The 18,787-nt window shown below is 34.2% G+C and overlaps 1 protein-coding gene across 3 annotated transcripts in view; it reads right to left on the reverse strand.

The window, feature by feature from the left end:
* Positions 1-954: 954 nt before the first annotated feature.
* Positions 955-18,787, reverse strand: part of mapk10 (mitogen-activated protein kinase 10) — a 53,300-nt gene continuing 35,467 nt past the window's right edge. For all 3 annotated transcript variants that reach the window (XM_088910566.1, XM_088910564.1, XM_088910567.1), the window contains 3 exons: positions 17,993-18,056; positions 16,915-16,992; positions 955-8,796 (listed from right to left, as the gene is read on the reverse strand). In XM_088910566.1, coding sequence (XP_088766692.1) covers positions 8,654-8,796; positions 16,915-16,992; positions 17,993-18,056 — 285 coding nt within the window. In that variant the 3' untranslated portion in view covers positions 955-8,653. The remainder of the gene's footprint in view (positions 8,797-16,914; positions 16,993-17,992; positions 18,057-18,787) is intronic.

Below are 18,787 nucleotides of genomic sequence, written 5' to 3' on the forward strand. Positions count from 1 at the left end.
ACAAAAAAAATTGCAGTAAGACTGTACTCTGACAGCAGGGGTAATGTTTTTACTATAGAAGTCAAAAGAGCAACACACTTAGCATTAATGTACATTCTGTTGAAATGTGGGGATGTTAGATTAGATAAATTAGATGTGTACTGTAAAAAAATGTAAAGTAGTAAAATATGAGATAGACTGGTAATGGATTAGTAAAAAAATATTCACTTAAATAATTGACCACCAATAGTCAGTAATGGTGGTCTGGTAATAATGGAAGTGAAAATGGAAATAGTAAAGAAGAGAGGTGCTTACATTTAAAATAATTTAAAAAATGGTCTGAAGTTTGAAAAAAGGATAAAGTGAATAAAAAGCTGTTTAAAACAGTATCCTCAAAGGAAATTGTGCACATTAAGAGAACTCATTTTTAAACACCTGGATATTTAAGTGTCACAGACCTGCAAGTGTTACTGTAGTGTGAAAATCAGGTTTTATTTGGTCAGTTTACAGGCAGCCCCCTCTGTAGTGATTAATAGATACAATTTTGTTGAAAGGGATCAAAGCAACATGAGATAGGACCCACACCCACACATCACACAGCACTGCAGAGCAAAGATCCCAGCATCTGCTGAAGGGAATACAATGAAGTTTCAGCTTTGTTGCCAAACAGACAAATATGGATAGAGGCTAAATGCGACTCTCACGTACATTGTTTATTTCCTTCTCTGCCAAGGAGTAACATTTCAGCTCTTTTGCCTTGACACCTAATAAATGATAGGGTCTCTAGCTGTGGCCATGAAGTATGATGGAGTGCTTGTGTGTCCCACAAGCTGCCTTACCATTACTTTTAGTGTTTGCTTTAGTCCAATCAATCAGGTGAGTGCGAGTGCAAGAAATATGAAGGCATCTAGATATGAAGAAAAGGATAGAAATGTATAAAAAATAAATTTGTGAAAAAGAACACATCCATTTCCAAGTTCAAAGTTTTTATTTTCAGTCACATACATATATTTATTTTTACATACACAGTACCTTTAAAATGTTGAGTGCTTGTACATTTTTTGTTGTTTTTTTAACCATTTCATTTTTTTTCAAATTTAAATTCAAACGCTACCCTGGAGCTGGAGCTTGAAAAACTGGCATACTTACAAAGCACTGCTGTAGGAACCACATACAGAAAATCAGTCTTACGTCTTAACAAAATGGTTCACTAACAGTAGGGAGAAAAAACAGAACAAAAAGGAAAAAAACACCACCTGATTTATTTTTCAATGTCTTTTGAATTAGACTTGACACAAGATTCTAAATACTTAATTTCAGCTGTCGGAACAGCAGCCACCCTCACTCCTACCACAGTAGACAATTGTTTATTGCACTGTAATGTTTCTTAGAGGATAATAAAAATGAATCTCGACCATTTAGATCACTGCCAGTATTGCTGTCTTTTTAGTAAGATGACTCTGCCTCATTTATAAAAGTAATGAAATTTGGTAAAGAACAAAATGCTGATGTACATACAGTAGGCTTAGCAAAAGGAGGCCTAATGAGATATTAAATGTACTGCTGAGCTTTTTTTCCAATAAAACAATGCTAAAGACAGAGCTTGATTATTTAAGCAAAGTACTGTTTTGCATACTAGAGCTGTCCAACTATGGTAATGTGAAATGAGTTAATATACTTAAAAAAGCTTAAAACTTGTTTTGTGCCTTAAGTAGATATACTGAGGGAAGATGTTCACAATTTTGTGAGTTAAATGTGAAAGTCTGTCTAAACTTAAGATGAAAGGTATCCTACAGTAGGTGTGGGGATGGGAGAATGAGATTTTATACTGTAGCAGTCAAGAGTTTAAATAAAGCCACAACATTTAGATGTTTTCCTGCTTGAACAGCATGTTTATTATCAAACTGTGAAATAAAACTGACACTATAAAGAAAATATATAGAAAATTTTCTTGTATCAAAGCTACATCACTACCACAAACGTAATGACATAACAAAGCATAAAAATGTCAAGCTCCAATCATCTTCTGAAGCGAACATTTTGAAAATGAAAAAAGAAGATGTTTTTTTTCGAATAATATACCAAAAAAAAAAACATCCAATTTTGTTTCAGAGGTGTTTAACTTTAGGAAGTAATTAAAGTGAAACAATCTAGAGTAGCACTGTGTACTGTATACCACAAAGATGCTTTCTAAGACACACATTTTGTTTTTCCCCAGTGTTGTGTATTTGCCAACAGAGGACAAAAAGAAAAGAGTGTCATATTTCTTTATATCACAAAGACCAAAGCAAGCAAAAGATAGCTGTCACAGTACACATGGTACAATGTGTTCTGAATGGGTTGTCTCTTGAAGAACATTGTTTTAACAAGTTTTAATTTATGCTATAAAACCAAATACCTTCATGGCAATGGGAAATTATTTGAAAAGCTTGAAAAATGTATTTTTATTGGCAGTCGGGGATCCCCCTAAAAACAGAAAAACCCTCTAGCTTCACTAATACAAGACTGCAATTCTGAGGATGAATAATGACAAACCAGGCTAGTCATTAATAATGACAAAAGTAATACAAAGTTGACACTTGTGACCTGTGAATCGTGTGGATGTACTGTAGTAGCTCCTCTTTAAAGCAAATACAATAATACAGCAGCACAATAGTTTTCTTAGTAACAGACCATTGTGGTTCAATTACAACAAAGCTGCAGTACAATAATCACTGTCTTTCATTAATGGAGAATGAACGCCATCAATTTTGTAAAGAATTCTTCCAGTCGAAATGGAATTGTTTGCCAGCTCCAGTTAATTTACCAGTGAACCTTAGTGTTCTGTTCCCAAGAATCACACATTGGCTATTCATGTAAAACAAATTCATCAGGTTATTTGGCAAAAGGTATAAGGTACAGCTGAAATATATATTTTATGTGACATTTCTGTTTAAATGTAGGAAAAGCCTATCTAAAGTTACATTTTCGGAGCATTGTCCATGCAAAATGATTGCTAGACTGTCACATTTGGAGCTCACTGAAAAACAATGAATGTCCAAAGACTGATTTGCTAGCCTGTGAAATGTGGACATAAAACAGACAACATAAACAGCACACTTGGCACACAGGGTCTATCTGAACAGCTCTATCTACAACAAAGAAAAATCTGTTATTTTAAACAATCTAACAAGTATCATTTTTCTTCAACAGCCCTTTCACCGTTCCACAAAAGCGTACAATGGGAAAAGGGGTCATACTGCGAGGTGTGATCTATATTTGAGATGGGTAATTCATGTGAACACAGACTGTGTCTCATTCCTAAACACTGGAGAAAAATATTTTATTGAGTTATGCCGTTTCCTGTAACAGCTATTATTAGATGTGATTTGCTTGGTATACAGTTTTTAACATTATACAAATAAATGTTAAGTTGAAAATGTAAGGTAAAGACAAATTTCCTCTATCAATCTGGATTAAGCATCACTGACGCTTGAAATGTTGAAATTTGCCTTCTGTAAAACTACTGTAGATTTCTGAACCAATCTTCTAAGAAGAAGATCTCACCTAACTATCAGCTCAGCTACCTTTTAATGAAGTTAGTGAAAAAACAACATTAATTTCATAAAGGTCCGTATAGAGCTATGTAAAATCTCCTGTAACTCAAAAATTAAAAGTAATAAAGCTTCTTTATTCTCAGTATTCATTTCTCAGACATGGATAAATAACAGCAGGGAAACAGAAGTTGACTTTATGAAGTCAACCTTGATCCCTATTGATTGTGTCTGACTATGCCAGGAGATCTTATGTATTTAACTCCACAACTTTAAAATGTTTTCTGTATTAAATGGTTTTAATCTTGAAATTAACATGACCTTGTCATCGGTTTAAACAAATGTAGTCCATTGCCTTTTTGATGCACTCACACTACTACATAAGCAAAAAAATAATGCTTGCTTATTCTAAATGTGTAATATCACGAAATAGTGTAAATAGTTTTAATGTATTAGAACAATGCTATTCTTTTTTAACAGATTAAAATAATTAATTATTGTAAATTTTTAAGGGATCAGAAGAATTCAACAGTTAATGTAAAAAATGATAAAAGAAAGTCTTTAAACTAAAATATTGTTTTTTTTACAACTTATTCTGTGCACCTAACATCCATTATCATCATAAATGGGCAATCTATATTAGATAGATTATTATCAAACAAGAGTTTTCCCCCAATTTTTGTTAGAAATCATACATTTTACCTAAAAAAATGCACAGAAAGTTGTTCGGATCAGCAAAATAATGTTGTAATGAGCACTTTCCTCCTGAACTGTAGCCCTGAATTGTAGCCATCCTCAATCTCTGAATCAAAGATTATGTTTTTTGTAGATGTAGATTCATGTGAGCTCAAGGAACCATTCAATGCAACTTCATGCATTTAATACAATAAATTATGTCCTAAAACTAATGCTCTCTAAAATATCTATTAAAGATTAAAAAGTGTTTTTTTTTTATTTTTACCAAAGGTCTAATTCAAATCTTGTTTCACTGCACCAATGAAAAGATGTCTTTACTGCAGATTCCTTCAATGAATATTTGTAATGTAATAGATTTCGAAAGGCAAGATAGGATACCACTTGAAGAATTCAGTTACAGGGCACAGGCTCCTTATTAATTACCTTGTAAGATTATACAGAGCTCACAGAACTCTGTATAACTTGCTCACAGAAAATCAATCCACACTTGGGAGACAATCCATACCAAAACTCAGCAGTTTCAATGTAACCAACTGTAGTGGAATGTATGGTACTGGTAATGAATGCTCTTTTTTTCTCAAGAGCACTTTCACATGATTATGAAGAATTCTTCTGCAAATTTAGATTTGCAACTACATATCATCACTGTGTCACATATTGTGCTACGCTGGAGTCCAGCTCCAGTGTCATATGACATGATTAACTCACGGCTATGTAAAATATATGAAAAGGTGATTTTTCTCTTTGGGTGAAATCTTAACTTTCAAAGGTTCTTTTTTTCCACTTGTTACTGGTCTATCATACACATTTGATTGTCAGTTTATACTGAAAAAAATAAAGAAATGACCACATTCATTTAGCTTATTCTATACAGACAGAAATTCAGCCTCTTGTATTTTGATTCTGAATTACTGTTAAAACTCTGAAGTTTAGTTTTGAATAATTTATGCCTCCATCTCACAGCTACTCTTTTAAGGGAGTGTAATATCTCAGTATCATATCAATAAGAGAATATTACTTAATTCTTAAAGTTCAAGCCAATGTTTGGGGCTGATATTCCTCCAAAATGGCAATTCAGATTAGGTGATGAATAACTCATTATGATATTGAATGACGTGTGTGAAAAAAGGGTTACAAACAGTTTAAATAGTAAGAGGCATAGAATGTGTAAAAAGTGCCAAAACTAATTTTATATCATTAGGTCTGGACTGAATTGTGTACAGTACATGTCTGAAAAGCTAGGTTAATGCAACCTACAGGAGAGCTGGGAACGTTAGATCATCCAGACACACATCAATCTAGAATGGGTCATCATTTACTGGTGTGCCCTGTAACTGAATGGGGTAAATGTGACAAATTCGCAAGCCTTCGTTATCTAGGCCAACAGTGTAAAACACCACTTCTCAAGAGTAGCAGTCCTGCTGGACTTTAGGACTTTTTTTACATCACCACCTGCCTAAGCAATGCAAAAGTTCAGCCAATCACTCTTTGAAAGTATTCAAAAGCTTAAAGTTAAATCCAGGACAGGTTATAGCCTTTGAGCTCTAAAGTCTCAAATCAAAACAATATTAACAATTAGCCTGCACTTTACAAAGTAGTGAATGAAACACACACATAAAAAGTTCACAAAAGCATAGCAGTCTGACAAAAGTGAGAATTGGATGCAGTATATGGTCTTTCTAGCACAGAGGGATGAGATTGTCAGACCAATAAGGTACTTGAAAACCTAATGAGCAAGATGGACTTGTTAATTGGAAGGTCATGGGTCTTGGGTTATACGCTTTAGCAAGGTGCTTCACTCAGCTTGCTTTAGTGACCCAGGTATACATACTGTATACTGTATATGTAAGATGTTTTGGACAAAGCACTAGTAATTTATTAAACCATTTGCTGCACTTGAACCTAAGACAAGTAAAGTAGCTTAGAAACTGAACAATGAAAAGAGAAGGCCATCCCTAACTCGTGGCACTGATGTCACCCTGTATGAAAAGAGGCATTGATGGTTCTTTTCCAGCATTCAATGTCTTATATCCCTCCATCAGCATCATCACTGCACTTGCAGCACTCCCTAGACTCACTGCATACAGAGGCCTACTGCTTGACTAGTTCTCCAACATGTAACCAAACAGCTTCAACCCAAAGAACACATGAAGTCGTGGGCGTTGCCTGAATCTCATTTGTTTGCATCCATGTCTATGACAAAGTATACATACTGTACTGTTTTCTTTGTACTCGGGTGACTTTTTTTTTATTTCTTAATGCATGCATTTCATCTGGCTTAATAACGGTAACAATAATGATAATGTTAAAAAATGTATGAATTTAACAGAGAGAAATGGGTAATTTCATGGAATGATACACTGTGCAATTAATGCTAATAATAAATAAACATGCCTTATTTTAACAACATTATATTTACTGGTGTGCAAGGAAGACATATGAGTAAATAGTAAATTACTAAGTACATTACCTCATCTATTACTGTTTTATGAATTATAACAGGACCATGGATGATAATTCCTTTAAATTCAGAAAGATGTAACATTTTGATCATGAAAAAATGCATCCATCCATTTTCTAAACTGCTTTATCCAGTACAGGATCATAGAGGGAGAGAGGAGTCTAACCTGGCAAGCAACAGGCACAAGGCAGGATATACCCTGGATGGGATGCCATTTCAGGGCACATACTGTATACACACACTCACATCAGTTTTACAGAAGCAAATTAACCTACCAGTATGTGTTTGGACTCTGGGAGGAAATCAGGGCAGCGGGAGGAAACCCACATGAACATACAAGTTCCACATACTGTAGATAGCACCCCAGGTCCCCAGGAATTGAACCCAGGGCCCCAGTGCTGCAAGAAAGCAATGCTAGCCACTGTGCCACCCTGAATAAATGCAACCATCTGAAAACCACCAAGGGTTTTGTGTGTGAGGATAAAGGGGGCAATCACATGACAACAGACAAGACATAGTTTGACATGGAAAAAAAAAGACTTATTCCTTGATGTTTGAAATCATACAGAGATGTAAAACTTAGAGTTTACCACCAAACAAAACCTCACTGAGGATCAGACATACTGTTTTCCAAGGCTTTCCGGATGAATAATATATTATTGATAATATTTGTTATCCGGAAGAATAATAGATTCAATAAGATATATTGCCATTTCACTTTATCTTAATTAACCAGTGGTGATTTTTGGTGGTTTCTTTTAGGTTACAAATGTCTACATGTTTAAAGGCACTTGCCAATTTTAGAGTTTATTAAAAAAAAAATTAGGCGATCCAGATTTCTGGTACTAGGTAGTTCACTGTATCTTTGCTTCCCTTTCTAAGTAATGAAACATTCAAAAAAACAAAATTAAAATAATAAAAATCAGTGCACAGTAAAAAGGATTGCAGCCTGGATTTTACAACCTTAGCAACAACAAAAAACTGTGATGAGGTAAATACTTCTAAGTTCATTTCTTCTTCATTTCTGTATTCTCCTCACTTAAACATATATAAGGCGAATGTAACTTGTTGCCCCAGTTACACAGACACTTAACTAAAGTAACCTTCAGTGTTATGAATGTACCTCATTAGGACCTTATGATGTGCATAAAATGTGTGACAACCAGGACAGCACTGTAATGCAACAGATTTATATAACACAAACAGCTAGGAAATTAATTTTTGAGCTCTTTATATGACAGTAATTCACCTTTGCCCCTGCAACTCAGGTACAACTGTTGCCAAAACTCTCGTGCTCTCCACCTGGCCAAATTTCACTTACATGGTTTATAAACAAAATCTTCATACGTATTTATCATATTATTAGAATTTTAATCATGCAGGACTACAGGCAAGGGCAACTAAGGTCAAAGATATGATATGGCAAGGTCTGCAGCTAATCCAATACTGGCCAATAGTCCCACTTGTTCTACATATCAGCTGTACAGAATTACATATGTACAAAGGGATGCTGTACAAGCCTTCCCCAGTGTAGTCTCATACAGTGCATGAGTATGTTCATCTCAGAAGGGTTAATTCGTTATTGGAGCTGGCAAAACATCTAGTTTTAGTAATGTAATAAATAGTAACTGACATTGGGGATATAGAGGTTTGTAATAATCACAAAAGAAGGGGCCCACCTTGCCATATCAGTACAGAAGCTTGCAGGGTTGTTGGTATTCAGCCAGTAATTTACACTTTACAGAAAGATGCCCGTCTAAGCTTTTTTTTTTGCTATTTTTACTTTTTCAATGGCATATGAAGGAGGTTATAAGCAAAGCAACTAGACGTTAATAAATATACATTTCTGCATGAAATTATTTTTTTCCCACTCTCTTATTTTTTTTATTTTATAATGAAGACGCAGGCTGATCTGTTATTTTTTTTCATGTTCTGTAGCATTTCACCTTCTGAAGAACATCGGGTTACGCAGGCAGGCGGCTAGTCACCTGCAACAACCGAGGGGTCCTGCAGAGGTTTCCAGGCTGCTATCTGTGTCAGAGGCCAGAGTCTGGTCAGTGGACATGGAGGAGATGTCGTTGACTGAGGAGGATGGAGGGAGGCTCTCACTACTGTTCACGGCTGCACCTGTGCTAAGAAAATCAACAGCAATGGGATTAAAACTAAAAAAAAAAACCAATTGCTTAAAAAAGGTTTAAAGCTTTAGGGTGTTAGACATGAGAGAATGCAAGTTAAGGATGGAGGTGTTGGTAAGCATCTTGTGAGATATTCAATAATGGTTTACATTATATATTTTGCACTTCAACCATAGCTTATTTTACATTTCAAGCTGATTTTGCTTTGTGTTCAATGTCCATGTTTTCACCATTGTAAATTACTATTTCTTGGATGCCAGTACAATGATTTACCTCAGTTCTTAAAAAAACGTTCTTACAAATTTAGTGAGGTAAAAAGGGAAGAGCATGGGTTAAATTAGGTTTGTCTCTGTTTTAATGTTTCTGGTTGTACAAAAGGTATACCAAAGCATCTCTCTCCATTTTTATTTTAGCTAGAATTCTGTTTTCTGGTCATGAGTTCATTTTGCTGACACAAGCAAGCGTGTTAGCTGTAATAAGGGGCCATACTGTACAGGCAAAAAATACACATTTTAAAATATTTTTTAGTGTTTACACAAAGTTGAAAAAGCATCTATATCTGTAACAAGGTCAATGATAGGTTAATAAACCGTTGGCTCAGCTTGAAGAGAAGGTTTAGATATGTGACAGTTTCAAAATCTCTCTTAAGCCACTAGGTGGAGACATGAGCATGTGTATACTGTATATGGTATAGCTACAGTACGTAGTTTTGATCATTATGGGCATTCAAAACATTTTTTTTACTCAGCTAAACTAGTGTATGTTATTAAATGGAACTGTAGAATAGCATCTTTTCGATTTGAACATTTTGATTACATTTTTTCATATATATCCATCCATTTTCTAACCAGAAACTATCCTGGCAAGCAAAGGGTGCATATTCAGGCTGCACCCTGGATGGGACACCAGTCCATCACAGGACATTCACAGATAAAACACACATACTGTACCAGTGACAATATTCCTAGAAGCCAATTAACCTACAAGTTTGCCTTTGGACTGTGAGAGAAAAAAACAGAACACCCAACAGTAACCTACAGTACAGAAGCACAGGGAGAACATACTGTATAAATGCCACACATGCTAACCATTACATCACTATGCCACCCTTTTTCATATTTCATTTTTTCTGCTTAGCTCCTTAGAATGTGCAAACTTCAAGGAAATAATTTATATTTTCATGCTTCACATAACCATTGAATAAATGGATCTGAATACTATACTGTGAGTCATTAAATTTGTAATAAATGAGTGCTATATCCAATGGCATTTGTTGCATTTTTAATGCTTCTCACTATACATTTTTAAATTCTTAATGCTTACAAAAGACTATGCACTCCAAAATTCCTGCATGCTACCCCTTTCTATTATTTAAAATATATAACCCACAAAAGAATGTGAACATTAATGTAGCATAAGAGCACATTGCTATCCAGCATACACCATTTAAATTGGTATTTTATTGTTTTTACAGAGAAAACACCCATTTAAATGGTGTATGCTGGATAACAATCTAAAGAGAAAGTGACAGAACAGAATAGTCTTCTATTATATAGAATAAAACATTGTATTTCAGTCTGTAAAACGTCCATGTGCCATGGTATAAACATTCATTTTTTTGTAGCAATTATGAATTGTTGACGTACTATATATTTACCCCCCTTACCATAACTTGTTCAGTTGTACAGAACTTGGATGATGATGTTTAATTTTCATTTCTTACAATTTACTTTATTATTTGTAATTGCAGGACACTCATTTCAACTCATTCAAAGTGCACGAAAGAGAGGAATTCCCAGATAAGCATAGAAAAACAACTCACAAAGATGACCATTTAAAGTTTTTGCTAAAATTAATTACAAAACATCTTCAAAGATGTCTTGTGAACTGCAGGAAGCACCTTGAGACTTCTTTGAAGATTACTCAGAAAATGAATAAATGGAGGTGGATTTAAAGATGCAAAGCAAGGAAAGTGCCCCGGCCATTTGCAGAACTGTATACTAAAGCTAAGCAAGTATGAAATGGTTTAAAACCTGGACAACTGAGAACTACTGTAGGTAAAAATATTTAGGTTAGATTAGAGCAAAGGTTTGGGTTAGAAAACAGCCTATTAATGAGGGAGAATGATATACTAATCCTACAAATGCTTTAAAAGACTATCAAACCCACAATTCCTTACGTTGCTCAATCCTTTTGTTGAAGGTTACTCAGGCTCTTTAGCTGTCCTCATAAGTAGGCGAGTTGGGGGAAGTATTTCCTCTGATTTCATTGTCCCAACTGTCATCGGCAGGGGCTGGCAACCTGTTATTGTGTGAGGTCAAATGAGTTCTAAAACCTAAACAAACATGTGGGAGGTCTATCTTCGGGCCTTTTCTTAAATCTGTGCTTCTTTAAGTTGTCTATCGACATAACAATTCTACAGTACATGACAGATGTGATAAGCTATAAAGAGTAACTATCAGAAATTTATATTCCCTTTTAGTTGGCCTGTCTGGTCTCTGGACTGTCCTGGTGTTCTTCAAAGGCAAAGCTATGAAAATAACTGGAAAAAACGCATGACCAGAAACTTCTGAACAATTTTATTTTAGGAATTTTTGTCTGGCAGATACATGTATATCCTTAAAAACATCTGTGCACATTACTGTCATCCAAATTCCAGAGGGTTCTGACCAAATTTTGGTCAAAGCTGTTTAAGAGTAATTAGCCACAAACATAAAAAGTTAATATTTCAACACAGAATAATAAAACGTCATATATGATAAATAAGGCAGTTCATACATTGTTATGTATTAATGATTTTTAATGTATAAAATATTAACAGAGGATTTCACACCTCACTGTGTATCACAACCTGGCAAACTATGTGGAGGGAAATGAGAACAAAATAATAAGGCAATGAAAAATAACACCACTCAAACCTCTAAATTGAAAATGAAAATGAGCCGTGCAAGGAACCTTCATTTCTGTCCTTCAAATTACAGCTCTTTCCTCAGGGCAGTCATTTTGCAAGGTCTAGCTACAGAGGGGAAATGTGCCCTGTTAGCATTATAATCTTACGAAAAAAAAAACTCTTCCAGGTTGAACCAAGCTGAATGAGTTGAAGTAAACTTGCAACTTGTATTAAAATTAAATCAGCTATTGAACAACAATGCAGTGTCAAGATGTCCTCTTAATTATTAATTACACTAACAGTTCAAACTGTAAGATTTGTATAGCCCTTCTCATCGCAAAGGAACTCAATGTACCTTCACATACAATATAGGAGAAGAATGACTTTATCTACACCTAAAATGCAGTACCCACCTGAGTGACACCTTGCAGCCATTCTGTACCAGCAGCCACCCTACATAGCAGGTTCATTACTTGACCGATTGGATTAAGGTGGTTTATATGATTTGGATACACAACTGAAGTATATTTTTTATTTGTGTTGCTGTGGACACTCTCTTTCCAGCAAAGAACCAGACCCGTGAGGCCTAGAAGACAGCACTCTGTGCCACACAGTCACAGTCAGCTGTGCCACACAGTCCCTGCAGATACAATCTAATACAGCCCACTCAGCAGACAGACAAGAAAATACTTTCAAGAATGCAATAAAACCTCTTCAAAAAGGTTTAGTCATCATCTACAGCCATAAACAGGACAGTGGTATGCAACAGGGAAAATCACATATCTGATTTTCAAAACACAAGAGAGCCCCAGATTCAGCATGAACACTCAGCATTCCCTATCAGCTTGTAGGCACTCCATATATCTTCACTTTATTTACTTATATGGTATGTAAAGACAAATCTCTTCTAGATGGTAAGCATGAAAGCACAAAAGAGTTAAAGATGCCCTTAAGGCCCTGCAAACAGCAAAACTCATTGAATGCAACCAAAATTATACTGGAGACAAAAAACAGCAAGAACCCGAGTTTGTTCAACTACTGTATATTACATCACACAACTGAGGCCTTCTTCCATTCAGAGACAAGAGAAGGAAAATCTGTTAAACAGACGTAGAAGGTAAAACATGAAAAAAACAATAACTAAAGTTTAATACTGTACATTTTCTTCAAATTGTACTCTTTGGATGACAATAAAACAAGATAAACAGCTGCACATCTACAATATGCCCCTTTATCTAAAGTTTATACAGTAAATAAAAGCTCTTTTCAGTTTCTAATGATGTGCTTGTTTATCATAGTGTAAAGCTTCTAATAAAGGAGAAGATGTGGCACTGGTTGTTTCTTGGCTGTATTACAGAAAGACATCTTACATTCTGCACTTACTGAACATGCTTACAGTCTCAGCTATTGGGAAAGACTTATGAACATCATGTATAAAAGTAAAATACATACAGTATTACTGTATATAACCTATGCTATATATTGTAATGTCTATATTTATATTAAATTTATACATGACATTTTGGCCATTTTATTTTAATCTAACAGTAAATCCTAAACAAAAATCAACATTTTGTAGTCCATATCTAGTCTTTTAGACTTCATGGATGTGTAGGGAAGGACAAACTATGTCAATGATGAGGAACAGGTGCAATTGAGCTCATTAGATTTGATTGGTAAATGTTTTGGAATGGCTACTACAATGTGTCATATTTTCTGCTAATGAGTACTTTTTGTGCACAGGTTTGTAAAGATTCTGATCTGATGTACTGTAAATCGTACTGTAAGTGGCAAACTTGGTTTCTTCTCACCAAAGTTAAGGTATATTAAGAAAAATCAGTTTTTAGAATAGTAGAAAACACTAGGCATTGAATCATTTGCTTATAACACGCATTGTGACTGGTAGTGGCTGATGACTTGATTAGGCTGGGGGGAGGGGAGGTCAAGGGACTGAACAGCATGGGAATGTGGCTACATGCCTTGTTCTCTTACTTTGGACAATCACTCAATCAGCCTCCTGGGAGGAGTCTGAAGTCTTTTTAAAAGAGCAGAGGAAAGCTTTTTGCTTAGTTCTGTTCTGAATGCCATATGGTTAAGATGTATCAAACCATAGGTCAGCATGATTATGTTGTGTGTATTATTAGGTGTTACAAGAGAGCTTAAGTTGGAATATTTCTATTTTTCTGGTGATCATTCCAGATAGATTTACTTAACTTTCATGGCCTGACTAGCCATACCAAAGATACATACTGGAATGGTGGCAATAATAGATGGCACATCACCAACTACTGCACCAGTAAGTGTTTATATTCAAACAAAAAGACGCCAACAAGCAGTCCCGATCTGACAGGCAAGACAAAAGACTTGTAAATGCTGATGAACCATTTATTAATGAAGTCTTTAGAAATTCCTGACTAAGTCAATTTAAAAATGTTAGAGGAAATTGACCCGTTTTCTAATTCTGGCCATTGTAATGTGGTGTCCAAATGAAGTTTCATACACTCATACAGTGACTGCCTCCACTGAAAAAACCAAGATGAAATCAATGGTATAGATGGCAATAACTCATCCAGAACTCCTAAAAATATTATTTGCACACTGTGACAGCTGCTAAAGAAGAAACACTCAGAATGTAGAGTGTTAATATTGCAGTGCATATTGCTGTTTTTTGTATACTGTATTCTGTAGTAATGATACTCCCGGAGAATCATGTATAAAACATATTTTGTATTACATACAGTATATGTGCATATACGTAGGGTACTGTGTTATATATTTTATTAGTCAAAACAAGTAGAAGGAATCCTGAATTATACCAGCAAAGCTGGTCTCTTGCTTACACTTTCAGTTCAACAAAACAATGATGATGTAATTTGCTGAAAAATATGAATTCAGCTTCTCAGAGGGCACAACATAAATCTCCCATTTACAGTACCTATCAGCGGCCTTAGAACTAGTTAAAGTTAAAGACTAGTTAAAGAATAGCAGTAGAAATTTGATTACCCCCTATAAAACGGAAGGGGTGAATTAAAACTTACAGCTATTGATTTTATCAGACTTCAAGGCCACAAGATTACTTAATAGTGTCATTGTCATTGTCCATCACCACAAGGATTACTCAAAACAGGAACAACAAAGGGCAGAATTACAGGTCAGGCCTGAGCATTAGGTAAAACATAAATAAAGTTATGTTTTAAATACATTTGGAAACCCAACGTTCTTACTGCATGCACACTATGCTTCGAAACTATGGTGAGGGGTCTTAGAATTCTCTAAAGCCATCTGTATTGTATTTTTTACAGAACCCCTACAGTACATTAAAACTAAGAGATGCAAAAAATGCGTCAGGATTATTTTTAATATCAATATATTGTACAGCTACAGTGGTTTGTGTGTACCTTTAGCAGAGTAATATTAAATCTTCCTTTTATTATCTTTATATAACATCTTTACAGGGCTTTCCTGTAATTCAGTTGTTGATATTTGAGTAAAACTAGATAAATATAAAAACACATTTTAAATTTAGTTATTGTATCAATTTAATTGATTTAATTAGTGCACAATAATATAGAAAAAATATTTTGTTCACATCTCACTTAGAAGACTTCAAGATGTGATAAATAACATAGAAATAAAATTTCCCATTTTCCTTAACATACCCTAAGGCAGTCAGACGTGCTGCTTGAGAGATGAACGATTTTCCAATACATTAGCAAGGTTACACTGATATATTGGTACTTAACTCCTGAAAAATCCATTGCAAATTCGGCTCTGTACAGCTCCTGCTTTTAGAATACTTAACATGTTATCAGAAAAATAATGACAAAGATGATACAAAAAGTGTTTAATGTTCTATGTTGACTAGACATCTTCACTTGCTCTAATAGATATAATTTATGTTCATAATTTGTTATTATATATCTGTTCATATATTGTTATACAGTATTTAATATATTAATATAATGAGCTTATTGTTGTTAACCCACAGCAGATATTAGGTTCTATTTAAAAAAAACATGTGTCCAGATCTGATCTTGGAAAGTCAATAATGGTGGCACTTGATCATTTCAAACAGCTTTGGTAATACCTTAGATTTGGAAACGTTCAGACCTGTAAAATGACTTCTGACACTAAAAATACTCAATTAACACACTGCATACTCATGTAATTAGGCAGTCCAATGAATATATTGTACATTATTCTACTATAATATCATACTTAGCCTTTTCTTTTTCCTGTGGATTCTCAGATAGTTTTCTTTTCATAGACAGTCTAATATTGTGAAGCACTGCCCTCTGGTGTTTATTAATACACCATGCAAACTCACCAGCTCAGTTTCAGAGTTTATTATTCTGGCCCAGAATTTATTAATTTTCAGAGACAAAGGAATGTAAACATGATTTAATTAATATTATCACTGATAATAGTTGAGGAAAAGTGTCTTTTCAAAGTTGAGAACATGACAATTAAAAACCTCACCTTATGTGTTACTGATTAAGCAGATCAGGTTGCACAGTTTCTATCAAGAGCTACTGTATTAATACTGTAGTAGTTATTTGTAAAATAGATCCTTTAATATAAGAGCTGTGAAAAGTTACTTAACACAGAAAATGTAAGAAATCATTGTACTTACCAATAAATATGCATAATTCCAAAGCATAAAGTTCATTTGTGCTATACCACAAAGTACCACTTTCTAAGTATTATGTTTAATTTATGGCATACTGTTATTCTCTAAATGTAACTATTAACCTCAACAGATTTTTAAAAAAATTGACAGAAAACAGACCACAAGCTCCATCCTTATATCATGACACAGTAAGCATACAGAGATATGGAAATACAATATAATGTAAATGACTGACTGCATGCATTTTCTATGATTACACCCTCTTATAAATGGAAATACAGCATGTTTTTTCCTCAATAACTGTCGAAATTCACTTTATAAAGAAATGCAAAAATATAAAAATAAAAACGTTGTACTCAATAATGTGTTACTTTTTATGTTAAGATATTTTGCCTTACACTCCAGATGAAATTCACACACTAATTTATTCAGATACCATATTTCAATAGTAAAGTCCACTGTATGCGAATTTAAACACAATGATAGACAATGACAAATGAGCTAAACACAATGGAATTTTTTGGTAAAAGGCACACCTAATTATTTTTTAAATTCACTTACAGAAAGATTAGGTTATGTACTGAGAGTACCTGAAGGAGATGGCTGTCCCTTCACAACACCATTTTTAGTTTTCTCCTCGAAGTTCATTACTTCTTTGTAGATTAGCTCTGAAAAAAAAAGATTTCATTGCAATCAATGTGACAAGCTATCTTGTAGATTTGCTTGTACTCTACTGTTGCATCATCAATGCCAAACTTCACTAAAAATGTTAAGAACATAAAATGGTTTACAATGACAGTAGGCCTTTTGATCCATCTGGTTCATTTTGTTGTTAGTAGCTGATTGATCCAAAGATCTCGCCCACCCGTTTCTTGAAAGCACTCATGGCATCACCTTCAAAAATAGACTTGTAGCTTGTTTCAGACTCCTACAAAACCTTGTATAAAATAGTACCTTCTGTTCTCAGTGTTGAATCTCCTTCCCCATTTATGCATTCCCTATTGGTTGTGAAGAATTCCAATGGGTTACATTTTTCAATAGCTACAGTATGAAAAGTCTGAATACTTTAATCAAGCCACTAAACAGTCTTTTCTATTCAGAACAGCTGTAAATATACAGTAGTTAGTTATTTAACCCTGTCATACAGTAGTAAGACATTTCTTTGAGCCTGAGTATGTACATTACCTGGTCATTGTTTTCAGGAAGGATTCCAGAGCACAAAACTTTTTTAAACCATGGTGGCCAACATTGTAGACAATATTCTAAATTTTAGATTTTTTTTTGCATACAGACACAGATAGCAAATCATGCAGATCTATTTAATAGTCAATTATGTGTCTCATTTAATCTTTTTTTTATATTATTAATTAGAAAAGAAATGTTTGATTTTTTTCTCTTTATCAAGAAATAGTTAAGAAAACTCTGGAAATAGAAATAAACTATTTTAACTTATTTTGGACAAATGAAAAATGATCTTCCATCAACTACCATTTAATGTTCAAAGAAAAAAACTACCCATCATAAAACACAATCCCTTGTCACAAAAGTGTGGTTAGTAACACTGGCATATGGAATTTTCCTCATGTTCTTGCTCTGTTTAAAAAGCGTAGTTTGTAATCAAAGACACCTATGTTTCTTTCCAGCTTGGAAGTGATTTCAGGGTTTTACCTTTCCATTCATCAATAGTATGTTCTCTTTCATCAAGCTGCTTATCATAGATCTGTGGAGGGGGCTGAGGAGAAAAAAAGACAGCGAATGGATTAATGGTGTAAATGTTTTTAATCAATTTTAAATAAATATAGTTACAGTATCATGCTCTACCCATTCCAGTCTCTCAATTAGCACATCCTTTCTGTTAAGTTAAAAACAGCAATTTTTAAAAAGTGAAACTGAAAAAAGCCAATTTACTTACAGTAAGCAAATATCTTTATAAAATCAGTAAAAAAACTAAGAAACTAAATATTGCTTGAAGTAGAAGGCACTTAAAATGACACTAAATGTTCACCAGTGTATATTGTATATAATCAACATTAAGCATTTTTCAATGTTAAACACAACATGTTCATTATGCATTCATAAACTGTAATATACTGTAATTTGTAATAAACTACAAATGATTTATAGCGGAATATAAAAGAAACCAACTATTTTGCATACATTGGTAGACACAATCCATGAAGATGCACCTTTAATCATTTGCAAGTATTGATCGAGTTAAAAAGTGCAGAAAAAATGAGAGTATGGGAAATTTTGACAAAGCATAAACAAAGCAGCACAGAACACAGAAGCAAAAATAAAAACCTGGTAAGGTCCAACAAAATGGAAATACTGCATTGGCCATGTAAGTTTTATGTTAATGTTTGTACACAAATTTACACTACCAAAACACGAATATCCATTGATTTCATAAGGAAACTTCATGCTGTTAAAAGTTAACAAATGAAATTTGAAAACATTACGAAA

Source organism: Atractosteus spatula, chromosome 3, assembly GCF_055471065.1.
Source record: "Atractosteus spatula isolate fAtrSpa1 chromosome 3, fAtrSpa1.hap1, whole genome shotgun sequence".
Classification (NCBI taxonomy): domain Eukaryota; kingdom Metazoa; phylum Chordata; class Actinopteri; order Semionotiformes; family Lepisosteidae; genus Atractosteus; species Atractosteus spatula.